This window comes from Lissotriton helveticus, chromosome 4_1 (genome assembly GCF_964261635.1).
Source record: "Lissotriton helveticus chromosome 4_1, aLisHel1.1, whole genome shotgun sequence".
Classification (NCBI taxonomy): Eukaryota; Metazoa; Chordata; class Amphibia; order Caudata; family Salamandridae; genus Lissotriton; species Lissotriton helveticus.
Window position 1 is genome coordinate 1,815,192,700 of NC_136063.1, and position 19,656 is coordinate 1,815,212,355.

At 48.8% G+C, this 19,656-nt stretch overlaps 1 protein-coding gene across 5 annotated transcripts in view; it reads left to right on the forward strand.

Moving 5' to 3' along the window:
- The window catches only part of OCRL (OCRL inositol polyphosphate-5-phosphatase), a 475,965-nt gene that overhangs the window by 380,947 nt on the left and 75,362 nt on the right, over positions 1 to 19,656 (forward strand). For all 5 annotated transcript variants that reach the window (XR_013610641.1, XM_078688434.1, XM_078688437.1 and 2 more), the window contains one exon: positions 16,188 to 16,272. Coding sequence is in view for 4 of the 5 variants with exons in the window: in XM_078688434.1 (XP_078544560.1) it covers positions 16,188 to 16,272 (85 nt within the window). In the remaining variant the exon portion in view is untranslated. The remainder of the gene's footprint in view (positions 1 to 16,187; positions 16,273 to 19,656) is intronic.

Sequence of the window (19,656 nt, forward strand, 5' to 3'; positions counted from 1 at the left end):
GCACGATAGGTTTACAACTGAAGCATTACATGCTCTGTGAAGCATAATATTCTGACAAATTGGATACCCACTTAAAGAACTCTCATAGTCCAAACCGCTGAGAGACTTAAGTGTCCTTATTCCTGCATCTAAATCTGTTGGTAATTACCATGATTCATATATGTAGCTATTACCCAATGCTTCATATCTGCCTACCTGGTGATACTGTCGACATAATTGAAATTGGAATATCATGACTGGCACTGTAATATGGCCATAGATTAACCATTCTGTGGAAGGTGACTCGGCCTCGGTGAAAGGTAATTGGTCTAATTTTTCAATGTGCGGCCTTGTATATTTTGCATCTCTTCGTGCCATAGTTGTCTGTCTTTCTGTCAGATTGTATGCAGAAAAAAGAGACTTACTGTTGAAAATCTGCCAGGGCACGTGACCAGGGCGCAATGATTGCAGCATCCAGCTCAATAATAGAATGAATCGCAATTGCGATTGCCCATGTTGAAGAATAGACCAATCCTGTTCTATTATATCTATTGTAGAAGACACAATGTTGCCCAGTGATTAGATCTTGGATGTCAGTGTGGTCATGCCATTGTCGACCAAAGCCTTTTTTAGTCAAGCTCACTCAATCTCTCTGCAGCCTCCTGTTGAGAGTTTTTCCATATTTCGGTGTAAGTAGTGTATATGAAGCGTTTTCAACTTGCTTTCTGGGGACCTAGCAAATAATGCCTTGATTCCATGTCTTCCAAGAGTAAGGACAAGTGCTGTTTTACCTATGACAGTGTTGAGGTTTTTAGCCACACTAGGCATAACTTCCCAATACTGTAAGACGTTACCACCCGAGTGTTCTGTTTGTACATAACGTAGGTCAGGCCTGTGGATACTAAACCCTCCGGTGGTACCCTTGAATCTTGACTGACACCTATTTGTGTCTATAGGTCAAACCAACCATCTCTTCCAATCGCACACAATAAGTGTGGGGAATTCGACGATCCGAATACTTTAGTGCCAGTATCGGGGCTTTTAGTTCTGCCAGCTGTGCAATCTCCAAGAGACTACGTCTGAGTATTGCTCTGACAGAACTTACCATCACTCATACATCCCTTTACAATCGCACATGCAGGGCTTTATTGCTGTTTACTTCCTACGGCAGGCTGTGCAGATCCATCAGTGTAAATTATGTATTCATACTGATCTAGAGGCATTATTTCATTTGGGAGATGATATTCTTGTTTGTACTGTAGGAATGCTTTTGTTTTAATGTAGAATCAAATTTGTAGTCTACATCTGTTGAGTGAGAGAATTAGCCCATTGTATCCATCGTGGATGCAGTGCTTTAGCATTTGAAACGCTTGCTTTTGTAATAGCCTCTAAAGTTGGTACTGGAGTTACGACAATTGTGTTTCCCCTGAGCCAATAATCTTTCTCTCACTAAATCAGTCTGTACTGCTGTTAGTATTTTTTCTGTTGATGCAAAACTCATTTCAGCATTTGTGTACAAATGAGATTTGTATGCAATGGGTACCGTTTTGCCTTCATTGAAGGCGAGTTATGTGTACCCTGATTGACCACCGACTACATGGATCACCCAATTTGTGGTGTTTGCACGTGTGTGTAAGTGTTTTGAAGCTGTCATGTCAGCGTGTAAGGAACTGAGAATTTCTGTGTGTTCCTGTGTCAAATGTCGAACTGAAAAATCAAGTCGAATTTAGCCATAAAAAGGTTGAACTTTTTCTGCGTAAACTAAAATGTATGTTCTGCCAAAATGTAGGAATCCCAAAATGAATTGTAAGTTTTTCAGAGTCTATTGGAAGTTGAAGCAGCACACTTTTTTCAAACATAAATTAGCTGCTAGCCTTATCCCTTCACTTAAGAGCTCATATCGTAAAAATAGTACATTTAGGTGGTCATTTTTCAGTTTCTTAAAGTTAAATTTGTAGACCTCTGAGGCGAATCCCAGAATTATGTGGTTCACCCTGTTCAAATGATCCAGTAGTCCATCGTCCGTCTGATGAATATCATCTACATAATACAACGCCTCATCATCAAAATTATGAAGCAACTCTGATACCCTTGACGAGAACAACCCAGGGCTGTTCTGATATCCTTGGGTCAGTCTACTAAATTGACGTTAAGAACCCCGGGCCGAAAATCCGGTCAAATATCTGCTCTCAGGTGCTATATTTTGGCCAAAAAATCCATTTCAGATATCTAGTGGTGTTTTTGTATTTCGTCCGCACAATGTTCTTCATTAATGCTGTACTGAGTGCATTTTGTGTTCAAATGCCTGTAGTCTAAAACTAGACAATATGAATTATCTGGTTTCATTATGGCAAACAAAGGCATGTCATGGAGGAGGTGCAATTTTAAACAACACCTTGATATTCAAGTTGATCTAAGATCTCCTTGACTTACTTTTTTCACGTCATGCTTTATTAGGTACTGTCTCTGTGGAGTTGGAGTAGTTTTAACTGGGATTTCATGGTGAGGTGACTCAGCATCCCGCACTACATGATTGTAGTATAATGCAGGAGCTAGTGCTACCATCCACTCCTGCCCATATGAATGTTTAACTGACTCTGGAACGCGGTCAGAGAAGGCTGGTAATATTACGGCTTCTCATTTTAGGCAGTCCAAAACGAACTCAGGTGCACAGTCTTTTTCAGCCAGAGGATATTGTATCGAAAGTCTGGTGCTCCCAAAAGAAACCCTTCAATTTCCGAGATATGTCCCCCTCTATTTGGAGGGTTATTTCATGTAACTGATGTGAGATGCTTACCCTTGTATCCGGTGTTGCCACTGTGATATGTTCATTTAACACTGCTGTCACCAGAAATTCCATCAGGTTCTGGTGAGCTATTGTTACTATTGCTGCACTGTTCATCATCGTCCGAGCCCATTCCCCCTTCAGTAGTTGAGTATAAGTAGCCTGGGCATTTCTTATTTTAAGACCAGCTAATTTCTTCTTTTTAAGATGGAGTTTACTTTTAGGTTCATCTTCTTCTTTTTTGATAATTTAGTGTGATGTGTATCTCTTGCTTCACTCTTTTGATCTGCGTTCTGACCGTCCTTCCCTCTCAGAGTTTTTGGATGAACCCTGAAAGGAACGAGAGGAACGTGTATCAGTATCCTGATACCTGTCAAGTTTTTTTAAGATCATCACTGATTCTAAGGTTATATTTCCTGTCAGAGGATTCCTGTTGAGGCGACCCACCCCATTTTTTTTTAATCATTCTGCTTGTTTTTGGATTGTTTATTATCCCATTTCTTGGAAGAATCGGTGCTTGTTTTGAGTTATCCTTTTCAGGGTTACCCATTAATTGTGGTTTCATAGGTCTAGCTCCCAAAATATCTCTACCCAGTGAAGCATGGGTCTCTTTGATAATTTTAGGTAATTCTAGCTCCTGTTGTGCAGAAGTGTATTGGCTCAGGCGTTGGTGTATAGCCACCGCTGCTGCCTCCACTTTTATGTTTGCTAACAAGTCAAGTCAAGTCAAGAGATTTATATAGCGCGCTACATACCCATGGGGTCTCAAGGCGCTAGGGGGAGGGTGGGGAATTACTTGTCGAATATCCAAGTTTTAAGTTGCTTTCTGAATGCTAGGTGGTTCTGAGTAAGGCGAAGGTGAGTGGGAAGTGAGTTCCAGGTTTTAGCTGCCAGGTAGGAGAAGGATCTACCTCCCATGGTGGTTTTGTTGATGCGAGGTACAGTGGCAAGCGCTTGGTTGGAGGATCGCAGCTGACGGGAGGGGGTGTAGAAGGACAATCGTGTGTTGAGGCATTCGGGTCCAAGTTCGTAGAGTGCTTTGTGTGCGTGGGTTAGGAGGCGGAAAGTAATCCTCTTATTTACGGGGAGCCAGTGGAGGTTTTTCAGGTGACCAGAGATGTGTTCTTTACGCGGGATGTCTAGTATGAGCCTGGCTGAAGCGTTCTGGATGCGTTGGAGTTTTTTCTGGAGTTTTGCGGTGGTACCGGCGTATAGTGTGTTTCCGTAGTCCAGGCGGCTCGTGACCAGTGCGTGGGTGACTGTTTTTCTAGTTTCGGTGGGGATCCAGCGAAATGTTTTTTTGAGCATGCGAAGAATGTTGAAGCAAGATGATGAAACGGCGTTGACTTGTCTGGTCATTGAGAGTGAGGAGTCCAGGATGACGCCCAGGTTCCGTGCGTGGTCCGTCGGGATGGGGGCTTTTCCAAGGGCTTCTGGCCACCAAGAGTCATCCCAGGCGGAGGGGGAGGTGCCTAAGATGAGGACTTCTGTTTTGTCTGAGTTCAGTTTCAGACGGCTGTGCTTCATCCACTCGGCTACTTCTTTCATTCCTTCGTGTAGGTTGGTTTTGGCTGTGTTAGGGTCTTTGGTGAGTGATAGGATCAGTTGAGTGTCATCCGCATAGGAGATGATGTTGAGATTGTGTTGGCGAGCGATGGCCGCAAGGGGGCTCATGTATACGTTGAAGAGGGTGGGGCTGAGTGACGATCCTTGTGGCACGCCGCAGATGACTTCAGAGGCCTTTGACTTGAATGGTGGGAGGCGGACTTTCTGTGTTCTTCCGGTGAGGAACGAGGTGATCCATTCCAGTGCTTTTCCTTGGATTCCTACGTCTCTGAGGCGCTGAAGAAGGGTGCTGTGACAGACTGTGTCGAAGGCAGCGGAAAGGTCGAGGAGGATGAGGGCGACTGTGTCTCCATTGTCCAGTAGAGTTCGAATGTCGTCTGTTGCTGCGATGAGGGCGGTTTCAGTGCTGTGTTTGGCTCGGAAGCCGGACTGTGAGGAGTCGAGGGATTTGTTGGTTTCGAGGAAGGCGGCGAGCTGGTTGTTGACGGCTTTCTCAATGACTTTGGCCGGGAATGGAAGAAGCGAGATGGGGCGGTAGTTTTTGAGTTCGGTGGGGTCAGCCGTGGGTTTTTTCAGAAGGGCGCTGAGTTCTGCGTGTTTCCAGCTTTCCGGGAAGGTGGCGGAGTTGAGGGAGTAGTTGATGACATCTCGGAGGTGTGGTGCTATGATGGAGTCTGCTTTGTTGAAGATGTGGTGAGGGCATGGGTCAGTTGGGGATCCTGAGTGGATGGAGTTCATCAGGCGGATGGTGTCCTCAGTGGAGATTGGGTTCCAGTCGTTAAGGATGTTCAAGGGGGGTGAAGGTCCTGCAGAAGATTGGGTGGGTTGGTCTTCGGGACGGTTGTCGAAGCTGTTGTGGATGTCTGCGATTTTGTTGTGGAAGAAGGAAGCTAGGGAGTCGCAGAGGGCTTGGGAGGGGGTAATGTCGTTGGAGTTGGCTGATGGGTTGGTAAATTCTTTGACGATGTTGAATAATTCCTTGCTGTTGTGGGCGTTGTTATCTAGACGGTCTTTGAGTGCGGTTTTCTTGGCAGATCGGATTAGTTGGTGGTGTATGCGGGTAGCATTTTTGAAGGCGTCCTTGGTGCTGGTGTTAGGATCTTTTTTCCAGGCCTTTTCGTGGAAGCGACAGTGTTTCTTCGATTTCTTAAGATCATCGTTGAACCAGGATGCGTTTTTGCTGCTTAGCTTGATTTGGCGTTTTTTCAACGGTGCGAGGATGTCGGCGCTGTTGGATAACCATTGGGTGAGGTTGATGGCTGCTTGGTCGGGGTTTGAGGAGAGGGCGGGGGGGTTAAGTAGAAGCGAAGAGGAGATCTGGTCGCTGGTGACTTTGTTCCAGTTTCTTCGCAGGGTGGGTTGAGGATGGTTGTGGATTGTGGTCTTATTGTAGGTAAAGTGAACGCAGCTGTGGTCCGTCCAGTGAAGAGCTGTGGTGTGACTGAATGAGATATGTTTGCTGGAGGTGAAGATAGGGTCGAGCGTGTGACCTGCGATGTGGGTGGGCGTAGAGACAAGTTGTTTGAGTCCGAGGTCGGCGAGATTGTCCAGAAGGGTGGTGGTGCAGCTGTCGTTGTTCTTTTCCAGGTGAAAATTGAGGTCTCCCAATAGAATGTAGTCCTCGGAGGGGAGGGCGTGTGGGGTGATAAAGTCAGTGATGTCGTCACTGAATTGTGCACGGGGTCCTGGAGGCCTGTAGAGGAGGGTGCCTCTGAGTGTGGTCTTGGGGTCGGTGTGGATCTGGAAGTGAAGGTGTTCGGCGCTAGCGAGGTTGACGTCTGAGCTAGTTGAGATGCGGATGGAGTTCTTATGAACGATAGCGATGCCTCCTCCTGTATGCTTGATGCGGTCCTTTCGGATGATCTTGTAGCTTTCCGGGATGGCAATGGTGATGTCTGGGGCTGATGAGGCGTTCATCCATGTTTCTGTTAGGAAGGCGACGTCCGGTGAAATGGTGTCTAGTAGATTCCAGAGGTCGATGGCGTGCCTGTGGACCGAGCGGGTGTTGAGTAGGATGCATTTAAGGTGGTTTTTGTCAGATATCTGGTTGGTGTCAGTGGATGAGGAGTTGTTCTTGGTGCCGTCGAACTTGCAGGAGTGGCAAGAGAAGGGTCCATGGGTGTGTCCAGGAGCGGCTTGGACGCAGTTGGGGGAGTGGCCGGGGTTAAGGGCTAGGAGGGTGGTGGCATCGTAAGTGATGCGAGTGGGCTGGGCATTGCGGGAAACAGGGGGTCTGGCGCTGGGCGCGGTCCAGGCGCGGACGGGCGTAGACGGGCTTACCTTTGGCGCACCTTCGGCGCGGCCGCAGCGCGTGGACGCTGCGCGTTGGGGCATCTGACATAAATGGAGAGTGGAGGGGGGCGGAGGAAGGGAGGAGCAGCTGGGGAGGCGGGTGCGGGGCGGAGAGGAGGGGCTTGCTCGAAAGCACAACAAACAAAATGGTAGAAGAGGGAAATACGAGCTGGGCGAGCTTGGGGCCAAAAGTGAAATAATCAAAGGAGATAAGGCACAGGTAAACGAACAGCAATATATACGTAAGAAGCCTAGCAGAGCGAGCGCAGTGCGAAATCAAATATGCAAATGTAGCAGGCAAATGCGGGCGGTTACAATGAGGACAAGCGCTGCGATGCAAGTACAGAATAGCAGTGCTAATGCGAAGCGCTACGATACCAGCCGTCCGTTTTCAAACAGGGAATCACTCAGAGGATGGGGATAGCGCTGAGGGAATCGCCAGAGAGCGAGTGAGCGTCCGCCTCTTACAGCATAAGGGAGGTCACAGAGCTTCAATCTACTGGGCAGTTGTAATCAATCCTTGGAAAGGAGGAGCAGCTGGGGAGGCGGGTGCGGGGCGGAGAGGAGGGGCTTGCTCGAAAGCACAACAAACAAAATGGTAGAAGAGGGAAATACGAGCTGGGCGAGCTTGGGGCCAAAAGTGAAATAATCAAAGGAGATAAGGCACAGGTAAACGAACAGCAATATATACGTAAGAAGCCTAGCAAAGCGAGCGCCGTGCGAAATCAAATATGCAAATGTAGCAGGCAAATGCGGGCGGTTACAATGAGGACAAGCGCTGCGATGCAAGTACAGAATAGCAGTGCTAATGCGAAGCGCTACGATACCAGCCGTCCGTTTTCAAACAGGGAATCACTCAGAGGATGGGGATAGCGCTGAGGGAATCGCCAGAGAGCGAGTGAGCGTCCGCCTCTTACAGCGTAAGGGAGGTCACATAGTTGTAGATTACCAATCAGCCTTATCCTTAAGTCCAGAGAAGGTTCTGCCCCGTACTCATTCTGTATTTGTTTCAATACTTCTGGTATGACTGCTATTGAGGAAGTACCATGCGTTCTGGTATACACTGCAGCGAAAACTGTACCTAAAGTGGTATAATCTGCTATCGGGGGAGTTATCTCCATTGGCAAACAACTTGTCAGTATTTTTTGTTTTTCTTGCGGGCCTGTGTGGGGAAAAATAGCCTCAAGATCTGTGCTATCCAAAATGGCATTTGCTCACTGTAGGAAGTTGGCTCTGTATATACTATACCAAAGTAAGGTATAGAGTCCAGTGGATCCCCAAAGGTAGGCAGAGGTAAAAGCAGATAATACCTTACTCTCTATTTGTGGTAGTGTGGGTGAGCAGTAAGGCTTTATAAGAGGGCAGCATTTATTGTACACACTCACGCAATAAATTATGTCACACACTCAAAGGCTAAACTCAGAACAATTTGTTTGTATAAAAAAATCATTTGGTTGTTTTATTTACTAGAGCAATGCCTGGCACATATAAGTATAATAAAACCTTGCAAGTATAATGAGGTTAAATGCAGTTTGAATGCAGTTGAATGCATTTGGATTGGTTACAGGTAAGTCATTTGTTTATAAAACTGTTAGAATTACTTTTCAGATTACTTTCCAAGTTACTGTTCAGATTACTTTTTAAGTTCCTTTTTCTACAGTGTGATATGCCTAGATACCACACTGGGGCATTTTCTAGACAAAAGGTAAGTAGATCAGTATCTGATAAACACTACTATCCGCAGATTCCTTCATGTAGAATTATCCCAAGACGTGAGACTGGATCCGTAAAATCATTTGCACAGCATCCCTGCATACCGGGTGGGCGACATCACGAGACTCCGCCCAGGCGTTGTCCACGTACGTGACGTCAGCAAGGGCACATAAGTCCCAACCTGGCGCGTCTACGTCAGTGGATACGGATCGTGCTCTGGGCCTGTTTAGGCTTTTCCCTTTTGCTATTGCGTGTGTATGGGAACAGTGTGTGAATGCCTTTGGGCTTTAAGACTTGCTCGTCTTGTGGACGCCTGATGTCGGCGACGGACCCTCACCCCATCTGTATGTGGTGTTTGGGGGAACACCACAACTACACGGATTGTGAGGCGTGCCAGCAGATGAAGCTGAAGTCCCGGCAGGAGCGCCGGATGAAACTTCTCTCTGCTCGCATGTCCAGGTCGGCGTCTTCATCCTAACCGGCCCCTACGAAGGGATCTCGAACCCGCTGCCTCCCTCGTCGTCAGCGTCCTTCTCCCAGATCGCAAGAACGTTGCTCACATGTCGGTAAGTGTCGCAGTTTGTCCCCGAGGGTCGGCTTCCTGCCTGTCGGGGGCTCTCCGTGGGTGGTGCAGCCCCGCGCGTCGTTGCCTTATCCGCCATTTCCCAGTGTGTGGGATACTAGAGCCCAGATGGAGACATATGCGGCGGCTTTGCAAGCCTCGCTGGCTTCTCCTCCTCCTTCCCCTCCTGGGACGACCGCGGGTCCTTTGCAGTGTGCAGGGCCCTCCGTGGCGCCGACTGGCTTGGATCCAGGTGCAGAGGATGTGGTGCCGTTGGGGTGTGGCCCTTTGGGGTTCCCTCCTTTGGACCACGGTGCCTCTGCTTTGCCGCAAACTAACGCAGGAGTCCCTGTGGTGTCGCGGGAGGTCATCGGGGCTCGGGACGCACCCCCGAGCCCTCTCTGGACAGGCGGCGGTCTTGTCCGAGGCCGAGGTGACGCGGCTTAGACACAGGTGACTGCTGGCCCTAGCGGCGCCACAGGCGTCGGCGAAGGGCCTCTCTCGCCCCGTTAGGGACCGAGGCTGGCGGGGGACTCCTCGTCCCTCCCCTGGGCCCCCTCGTCCCTCCCCTGGGCCCTCTCGTCCCTCCACGCATGCGGCTGCCTCGTCGGAGGTCGGGTCAGCGCCTTTCCAGCGCCATTCCTTCGCTGCTCCGGCCCAGCCCCAGTCTCCTGTACCATGCGCCATGTCGGAGGCCGCCCCCGCGTCTCCCACGGCACTGGACGTCGACGAAGTACTGCCTCAGATTGCAGACTCTATGGCATCAGGCCGATGTCAGGTCTTTGACTCGTCTTCAGACCCCTCCTCTTCTCCAGAGGTTCGGCGTTTGCTGGTGTCATCCTCGCAGGAGACAGGCCGCCGGGTTGTGGCTTTTTCGCTGACGTCGTCTAAGGGCGGCTCCTCGCCGTCTCCGCGGTCTTCGCCAGAGGAGCCGCAGGCTCCCCACTCCTCGTCACTCTTCCTTCTTTCCTGACGTGGCCCTTCCCTCCTCTGGTTGGCTTGTGGGATGGCCGCCTTAGCTTGCAGCCGTCGCCTAACGAGGAGCTGCTTTCCCCTCCACAGGGCCCTACGGAGGCGGGTGCGACTTTCACTCACGCTGTTTCCACGGCGGTGGGAATTTTGCGCGTGGGTGACCCAGCCACCCATTTCCCCGCGGATAATCTTCTGGAGGTTCTCCATCAGGGCTCTGGTGGCAGGGAGCTGTTGCTTCCCTTCGAGGGTTCTCTCCAATCTTCTCACTTGGGGCCGTCCTGCCATGGGGTACCTGGTGCCCCAACCACTTCTGCACTGCCATCATCCAGCGCCGTGTGATCCGGTGTGTCTCCCTTCACCCCTCTACTAGAGGGCCCCCTTTTGAAGACTGCCTTTCCTTCTCTGCCGCCGCTGTTGTTCCCCCCGTCACGGGAGTGCCGCTGGCTGGACTCCTGGGGGCTCAATACGTTCGCCTCGACCACTGCGGCTCTGCGGGCCCTTAACAAGATGTGTGTTTTGGCTAGGACTACTTCTTGTTTGTGGGACTCAGCAAAGTCCCTTATGTCTACTGCTTCACAGGAGGGTGTCTGTGTTGATTTGAGACACCATGTGTTGGATGGCCGGCAACTGGTGACGTTTATTCTTCGCTCCGCTTTGGACATCTCGGAGGTGCTGGGTCGTGCCATGGCTTCTTCGGTTGCCCTTCGTCGCCATGCCTGGCTTCGGGACAGTGTGTTCCCGAAGAACGTTCGAGAACGGTTGGTGGACCTTTCATTCGATGTTGCTCTTTTGTTGCCCCTGCGGACTCGGCCATCCAGAGGTTCTTGGCGGGGCTTCGTCCTCCTCCTCCTCCTCCTCAGTGACCTGCGAGTTGATCTGGTTCTTGGAGGTGTTTTTCCATTGGGGCGAGTCACCCCGGTTGTCTGTTCTGTATGCTTTGTGGCCACTCGCGTCCTCCTTGTTGGGACTGTGGTTCTGTGTGCTGTCGGCCAGCCCTTCTTGACTGTTTTTTTTGGCTTTGGGTTTTCTACACCATGCTGGCCCTGAGAATAGGCCTTCTGTGTTTGTCCTCTTTGGCTGCTTGATAGGCCTTCTGCGGGGTTTTGCCGCAGGTTTTTTTCCGCATCCCCTTTGACGGATTCATTGGGACCCTCTGTTATGTTCTGGTGGGTCAGGTCTTATCACAGACCCTCCTTCCCCTTGGATATAGCTAGGGTATCTATTCTGCGTGAAGGAATCTGCGGCTAGTAGTATCTATCAGATGTACGAGTTACCTTCGGTAACAGTGTATCTGGTAGAGACGATTCTAGGCGCAGAATCCACAACGGCCCACCCTTCCTCCCCGTTCTGCGAGGAGTTTTGGCTTGGTCTTTTGCACTTGCCTCCCTGTGGGTGACTGTGTCTTCTATGAGTACATTCTTTCCCTCTTTCTGGCTGGATGTTCGTCCTGTTTACTTGTTCCTTTCCTCCCCTTTTGTCACATTGGAGGGTAGGTTTGTGGGTGCTTCTGTGCCCTTATGCTCTGATTGCTCCAGGTTGGGGCCTTCCTTCCACCCCACTCCTCCCTCCCTCTGCCCTTTATTACTAGGGTTCCAGGCCCTCTGCTGTCCTCTAAGTTGGGGTATTTCGGCTGTGCCTCTGCCCTTTGTACATTGTGGGGGTTGTCACACTCTGTGATGGGGCTGTCTTGGAGTTTTGTCGTTCCTGGTCTGTCCCCGACTGGTTCCCATTCGTTGCCTTGCTTGGGGTTGAGGTTCTTCCACATGTTGCAATAAATTTTTTACATGTGGCGTTGTCTCCGGGTGGGGGGGGGGGCGCTATCTCTGTACTGGCAGGGTTGCTGCTCAGGGATGGGCTCTGTTCTTTATTCTTTCCCTGCCTTTGGGTACTGCAGTGTCTGGCACTGCTATTTATACACTTAAAGTTTCATCCAAACCAACTCCACACTTACAACAATTTTCAAGAGAAGGCAGTTAATGTAGTCCTTTGCGAGAAAACAGTGTTATCGACTTAAAGGTAAATACTTAGGCTTAGGAGGAGATGTTCTGGCGTTGAAGCCAGGATTCCCCTAAGGTCAAGGATGCACTCTCAAAGCACCCTCAGCTGCACTAGGGTGGCTGGGTACAGAGTGCTGAGAGCCAATGTTATTCAAAGGGGGATAGGCGGGCTCCGGTTCTTGGCTGCTTACGAGCAGGCCACAAAGTTGTGGGATCAAAGCTCCTGGACTTAAACTCAGGGCATAAGGGATCCAAGTTAGTACCCGAGGTGCACCCACAGCGGCACTGGGGTGGCTGGGTACAGGGTGCTGTTTTAGCGTCAGGTGCCCTATTTTCAATGAAGATTGCTGGTTTGGCTTTTAGCTGCCGGCTCGATTCAGGAAGTCTTCCAGAAGGAAAAATCAGCTGGGCAGGTTAGTTGGAGGGCTCGGAAACATAGGTGCACCTCTGGTTCTCTTCTCCAGGGCGCAGGGTGGCAGGAAGCAGGGGAGTCTTTTGAGTTCAGATTTCACCTTATGGGGCCACGTGAGGTTAGGGGGGGGTCTTTGTGAATAGGCTGCATGCAACGTTTCGGAGTCCTGGAGGAGTCAACACACGGTGTACTCAGACTCTGGAGTGCGGGGGACCTTGCTGGGACTGGTGGGCCACTCTGACTTGGGCCGTAGGAGTCTGGTGCAGTGGTGGTTCCAGGCATCAGATTTCTTTATCCTCTGCATGCTCAGAGTTTTTCTTGTCTATTTCTTTTGAACAGAGCTGCTGTTCACAGGAGATCCGGTCTTTGTTGAAGGCAGTCAGCCCTCCGAGGGGTTCTGGAGGTCGCTGACTGCAGGACAAGGTGATTTTTGATGCAGGATCTCTCGAAACTGCAAACGGGCTAGTAGGGCAGTGGCCAAGTCAGTTCTTCTCTGCAGTCTCCTTTGCTGGGTGTCTTCTTTTGTCCTTCTTGGTAGGTTGCAGCAATCTTCCTTCTTGGTTGAAGGCTGCCTCCTAAATAGTGTATTTAGGGGCATTTTCGGGCTCTCTAGGTCAGTAGCCAAAGGGCTACTGAACTTAGGGTGACTACACACTTGGTGTAATCACCCCACGTGGGGGAGTGGGCACAATCCCTTACCCTGATTGGAGAGTGCCTGACATCTGCAAGATGGCAGACACTGAAGAGTGGGCATTACCTCCCCTCCCCCACCTGAGGAGTGGGATTGTCAGTGGTGAGTGCACTTTCTGGGCTGTTCTAATTTCTACCACCTGTCTTCCTGCCGAAAAGGAGGGGAGACAGGAAGGGGGCCTGCTCCTGAAAGGAGGAGAGGCTGGGGGTCACGTGACAAAGGCGGCAAGGCCTTTGAAGCTCCCCTGCCACAGACCTGGGGGAGGTGTGGCGACGTCCACCTAGCAAAGGCTTTGTTTCTGGGCTCAGGGAGTGAAGTCTCCATCCCCAGGGGTCCAGAAACATGTCTCGTGGTGGCAGGCTGGTGTTTACCAGTCAGGGAAACTGCCAGAGACTGGTCGTTTTTCAGGGGGTATCTCTAAGATCAATATTAAACAAAAGGAGAGAGAGAGAATATGGATTCGTTCTCCCTAAATTACGTTTATGAACAAGAAGAATCCATAAAGTTAGGGGTTGACCGTGTCCCTACTGTGGTTGGGAGCACGTGTAGTGTTTTTGGGTACCCCTCACACACCAACAGGCCCCTTGGTGTCATGCTTCATCATCGGGGTCATCGTATCCCTCTACGGGATACGGCGTGCTGCAACCTGCGTTTGCGCGTGAGCACTTATTGACTATGTGTGCTGTATGGTGAGGGGTGATTTTATATAATATTGTGAGTGAGTGTTGTGGTGGGGTTGAGGGTAGTGAGTGGAGAATTAAAAAGGACCTGACTCGTGGGGTTACAAAAAACTTTAATTGGTCCCCGAGTTGGTACTATTAAAACTTTAGCCGCTATTATGCCGACTGTAAAATGAGGAGTTCATTGCTCCATGAGACCGTTTCTAACGAAGGGGTTACCCGTGCTTCCTTGCTGCGGGTCTATGAGGAGAATCCCTCTTCGCTGCCCCTTTCGCCGGCTCTGCTGTGCATAATAGCGGCTAAAGTTTAGGTACATTGATAGACCTTCACTTGTAAATATCACTTTTTTGTATATACACAGAAAGAGATTAGAAAAACGTGAGTAAGGTGAGGATTTTGTGTACCCCAGTCCTGAAGAAGATGTTTTTACATCGAAACATGTTGACACACACAAAGAGGCGGCGCACATAATACTACGCCACACCTCCTCTTGTATTTCCTTTTAATAGTACCAACTCGGGGACCAATTAAAGTTTTTTGTAACCCCACGAGTCAGGTCCTTTTTAATTCTCCACTCACTACCCTCAACCCCACCACAACACTCACTCACAATATTATATAAAATCACCCCTCACCATACACCACACATAGTCAATAAGTGCTCCCGCGCAAACGCAGGTTGCAGCACGCCGTATCCCGTAGAGGGATACGATGACCCCGATGATGAAGCATGACACCAAGGGGCCTGTTGGTGTGTGAGGGGTACCCAAAAACACTAGACGTGCTCCCAACCACAGTAGGGACACGGTCAACCCATAACTTTATGGTATCTCTAAGATGCCTTCTAAGTGCATTGTATAATAAATCCCACTCTGGTATCAGTGTGGGTTTATTATGCAGAGAGGTTTGCTACCAAACTTCTCAGAATTCAGTAAAACAACTCCAGACACCCCTATAGGATATGTTCGTGTGTAGACCAGCTAGCTCACAGTGCCACTATAAGGCCCACAACCTTACCAAGAGGCGAATAGTAACTGGCTACTATAGAACATGACAACCCTGACCCCTCAGGCATTGTGGAAACAGTACAGTACTTTTCGCTCAGTCACTCAAGCGTACTTTGTCTCCGAGATATATATATACAGAATAAACGAAGGGTTAATTTTTCATAAGCATTTATTGAACAAACATCATTCTAGTATGAAACGGATATATATGATTACAAGCCCCAACAGAAAAAATAAAAGGTAAAATTCTACTGTGCTGCTAAAAACAGTAAGTATATGCAGGCATATAGATACATGGCAGTAAGCATACATACTCTTAAGATGCTAACCCTAGCTAAGTGTACCTAGCATGTGTGTAGGTAGAAAGCTAAGAATACCCCTAGCAAAAAGCCTAATGTGAGAGGTTAAAGGATCCCATCTTGGTCTCGAGTTGGACACCACGCTAAGATGTCAGACGACTGTTTGCTGGAGTGTCTACGTGCAGGGTCTTCAGCATCTTGTGTCAACCTGGAAGCTTATCCTCCGGATTACCCAGGGAAGATGTGGTGCTTTTATATCCGAAAGGTACCCTCAGGGGTTCTACCTAGATAAGTCATATTACTGTGGGCCTATTGTCCAAGGATGAAGATAGCGGTATTATTCAGGAGATGGTAATCCTGCTGTGATACTGAGAATCCTCATGCATAATAGATGAGGCTAGTTTTCGAAGAAAACCATACAACATTTTTTCTACACCTAACGAGGCAAAAGGTCCGCGCCAAAGCAGTTATGTAGAACAAGGTAGGACAAATGTCTGTAAAAGGTTGTGTAGCTATCTAGGCCTGTGAAGATACCTTTGCTGCTAAGTACGTATACCACTTCGATATTAGCTAGGATCACTAGTTGTCAAGAGCAGTACTCCCTTCTTAAATCTGCAGTTATAGGGTAAGCATTGTCTGAAATACCTACAGGGAAGAACATGCCTTATGGGTATAGATAAGTCCAAAGGCCATGCTGGGTGCTTATAGCCTACTGAGTTTAGATGAAGGTGGGGCTCTGCTGGAAGGAGGGCTGAATGTCCATCGCCGAAGGCCATGCACTGCACCCAGATGCCTCTGATCACAAAAGAGTCATGCAAGCTCTGGTGGTGGGACTGTTGAGAATAGGACCAGGCTGATGGGCTTCAAGACATAGTTGAGCCCAGTAGACTGTGTAGGTGCATTAAAAGAAGTTAATGAATTCATACATGGTGTGAATGACGGTATGATGTCACATCAGTAATGATCAATGCTACTGTAAACATACCTATATTTTCATAAACAATGGGACATGGGGGATTTATGTATGATGCTATTGCTCACATTTGCAATGCCTTCCCTGATGTCTTCTGTGATATCCTTTGAGATGTCATCTGTGAAAACATGAGTGAAGTTATGAGCAGTACATTGAAAAGATTGTAGAGCTCATTCATGAATCTCAATTATTAGTTTTTCTTTTATGCCCCACCTTATGCGCTGTGTCTTTTTAATTGTATTTGTGTTTTGTTCCACAGGAGGATCTGTTCCAAACACCAGGTTTGCAAGATGAGCTTCAGAAGATCATTGACTGCCTCGACACCAGCATTCCTGATACAATCCGTATCCTTTCAAATATTTTGACTACCAAATATATGAGAAATCAATAACATGTTCACTGGCACAGAAACCTTTGCTCTCATCATTTAAAAATCTCATATTCTTGGTTGTCTCCATACAAACTTGGCATTGAGCCCAACCTAAGCCCAACAAGAGGTTGCAATGTATATATTTCTGTCTATTCTGATGTGTGTATTAGAATGCAATATTTTACAGCATAACTAGGAGTGTACAGCTGACAGTCTGATAAAATGACTTTTTTTTTTTATGCGAGACTGGCTGACCAGATATCTTTCCTCATTTATTTTTTTTCTGTTCAAAATGAAGTTGACATTAAGTCAAATAATTTTTAATTACAATCATAAACATATTTTAAACAAAATCAGCTTAGCAAGTTTAGACCATTTATTAATCATAACAATGCATCAAATACTTTATACAAAGATAAGAACATATCACACATACATAAATAAGTTAAAAATATAGTCACAAAATGTTGTTTTATGTATATTATTGCACATAATTAAACCTTTTTTCTCACAAAAGTCACCACCCACAAAAAACTTGACATAGAGTGGAATATGTCCCAAAAAGGTAATGTTGGTAAAAACAAGTATGCAGGATGCCATTGCTTAAACTGCAAGGCTGTAACAGTGGGACAATATAATGTTTCATCTGTTTGGTATATAGTTTGCAAAAATACACCATGTGCAAAGTATTCTCTTTTAACACTTGGTCGCAAGGGCAGTTATCTAATATTTGGGACCAGTCCTTCATTTCGAGAAAGCTGTGAAAGATGTCCATTCTGAAGCCCGTAATACTAACTTATGCTTGGGGTTCATAGTTTACTTGAGATAAAGTTGCATATCAAATGTAGTCAGAATGGATAGATTTTTTAACACAGTAGGTTTCAACAGTTCTGCAGGCACCTTCTGCGCCCGGCACTTAGAAGGATCACGCTGCTCGAAATATAATGGTTGTCCCATATCAGAGAAGAATTGTTTAATGTAAAGTAGCCATGGGAAACGAAGTGCAAGACTTTAATGGTTCATTAAAAAACTGTAAATTCCGAAGTTCAAATTTTTTGTCATAACAGAATGGGTTGTTTCTGTAGTAGGGGATCTGTGTATAGTCCTAATCGAGTGAATAGTCCCGCCCATGTGCTTGGACCCCGGAGCAATTAAAAATAATCTCTTAAACTGTCTTCATTGCAGTCCTGCATAGACACTTAAGAGAAAATTAAAGACAATAATGCAGCCTGTACCTACAAGGCTACACTGTCCAGTACTTCAACTAGAAATGCCAAGGATATTACTAACACATTTAACACAATGAGTCAAGTTTCCCCCCTTAGAGAAACGTTCCTCCCCTCACCAAGTCCGTGGAATGATAGAGAGGAAGGGATGGACAGACAAGCCTTCATAGGCTGCCATTATGTGTCTGAAAAAGGGATACCGTGCCTTTAAGGAACTCTCTAGAGACCCTCGGTATCCCGGCATGCACTGCCCACTCCTTTTACTTTCAGTACTTTTTTCCGGTTCCTGCTAGCAGGACCCTGGAGCATTGAGCTCTTCCTTTTTGGGTGTTTTGTGTAATTTTTGGCACTTTTAAAGTGTTAGAGTGTGTTCACTCGACGTATTTTTGCTTCTTCACTTTGCTGGAGTTTTCTGGTGCTTTTGGCCCTTTTTTTTGTCAAATATGCCTGCCTTATTTGATAAATGCCCAGAGTGTGCCAGGAAGAAGGCAAAATCAGATCCACACAGGGTGTGTATCCTGTGCTTCCCTTCTTCTCATGTCCCTGGGACTTGTGAGGTCTGCCAGCAGTTCTCCAGCAGGACCCTGAAAGACAGACAGAAGATCAGGCTCCAAGGACTGGAGCAGAGAAAGCAGCAGGGTCCAGGCGGGTCTGGGCAGGATGGGACCTCTTCCTCTGCCCATGTCCGGCCTCTGGGGGGCTCCCCAGTAAGGAGAATGCCAGAAAACGCCACGTCTAGGACTGCTTCGTCGTCGAGCCATCACCGATGTCGAGAGGGTTCATAGAGACGCAGACGCTCGCCGTCGAGGCGTCACCGCCGTTCACCATCGACGTCGACTCTACGTTCGGCATCGAGAAGGCGATCATCGACGTCGAGAAGGCGATCGACGTCAAGACAACGGTCATAGACGTCGAAAAGGCGCTCGGCATCGAGGAGGAAAGCATCGTCCTCCAGGAGGCGTTCCAAAGCCAGGACTGAGTTCTCGGTTTCCACGAGTGCACGGTTCCGGCTGCGCAGTTGCTCGGCTACCAGGGGTCCCCCTCTTCAGGTCAGGTGAAGAAAAGGAGAGGGGAAGAGTCTCTGGGCTCGGAGCACTCACAAGTCTATTCGCCCTCCACGCCGAAGTCACCTACACCTCCTCCGTTACCCAAGGACCCTCCTCCACGTGACCCGATGCCTCCTCCACCGCCTGTTCCTTCTCATCGTCCTCTGCCTCCTACACCACCACCTCCACCGAGGTCTGCCTCGTTGCCACATCTCCCGACGCCTCCTACGGGGCCACCACAACCTAGGCTCCCGTTTCGACCTCCACAGCTCCCTCCGCTATGGCCCGTGGACCGTCCGAGGCCGCGGAGGTCGAGATCTCGCTCCAGACAGAGGGATAGCTCCAGGAGTCGCCGTCGCTCTTCTACGAGATCCAGACGGTGCCACAGGATGGGCCGATCAAGGTCCCGCCACACGGATTCATCCAGTTCCAGGGACTATTCACCTACTCTGTCGGACTCCCCTCGGACGAGGGTGTCTCCATTAGACGACATAGTCTCCTTCCACGACGTGTTGCTGCGAGGGGCGATTAAGCTGGGCATCTCGCTCACTGTGCCCGCGCCATTGACTTCCTTCATTTTCGAAACTCTGCACAAGAAGCAGTTATCTCGCCCTTTGCTGCCCCTGGTGCCTGGGCTGGTGGAACCTTCCAATGTAGCTGTTCCTCACCCCTGCGGCTACGAGATCGTCACCTTCAAGGCTGTAGAAGAAATATAAGGCTCCTGACTCGAACCCAGCGTTTTTGTTTGGATCCCGCGCCGGACTCGGTAATTGTGACGGCAGCAAGGAAACAGCACGCCACCACCCCGTCATCTACAGTGCCTTCTGACAAGGAGAGCCGCTGGATGGATTCAGCAGGCAGGAAGGTTTGCGGGACAGCCTCCACCTCAATGAAGGCCGCGAGTGCCTCAGCACTGTTGGGACGTTACGATCGGGCTCTGTGGGAGTCCCTCCAACAGTTCGCGGAACACCTTCCCCGGGAGAAAAGGGAAGATTTCCAAGAGATCCTGGCTGAAGGACTGCTGGTTTCCAACCAGGTGATAAGCTCAGCTGCGGATTCCTCCCTCTTGTTAGCCCACGGGTACTG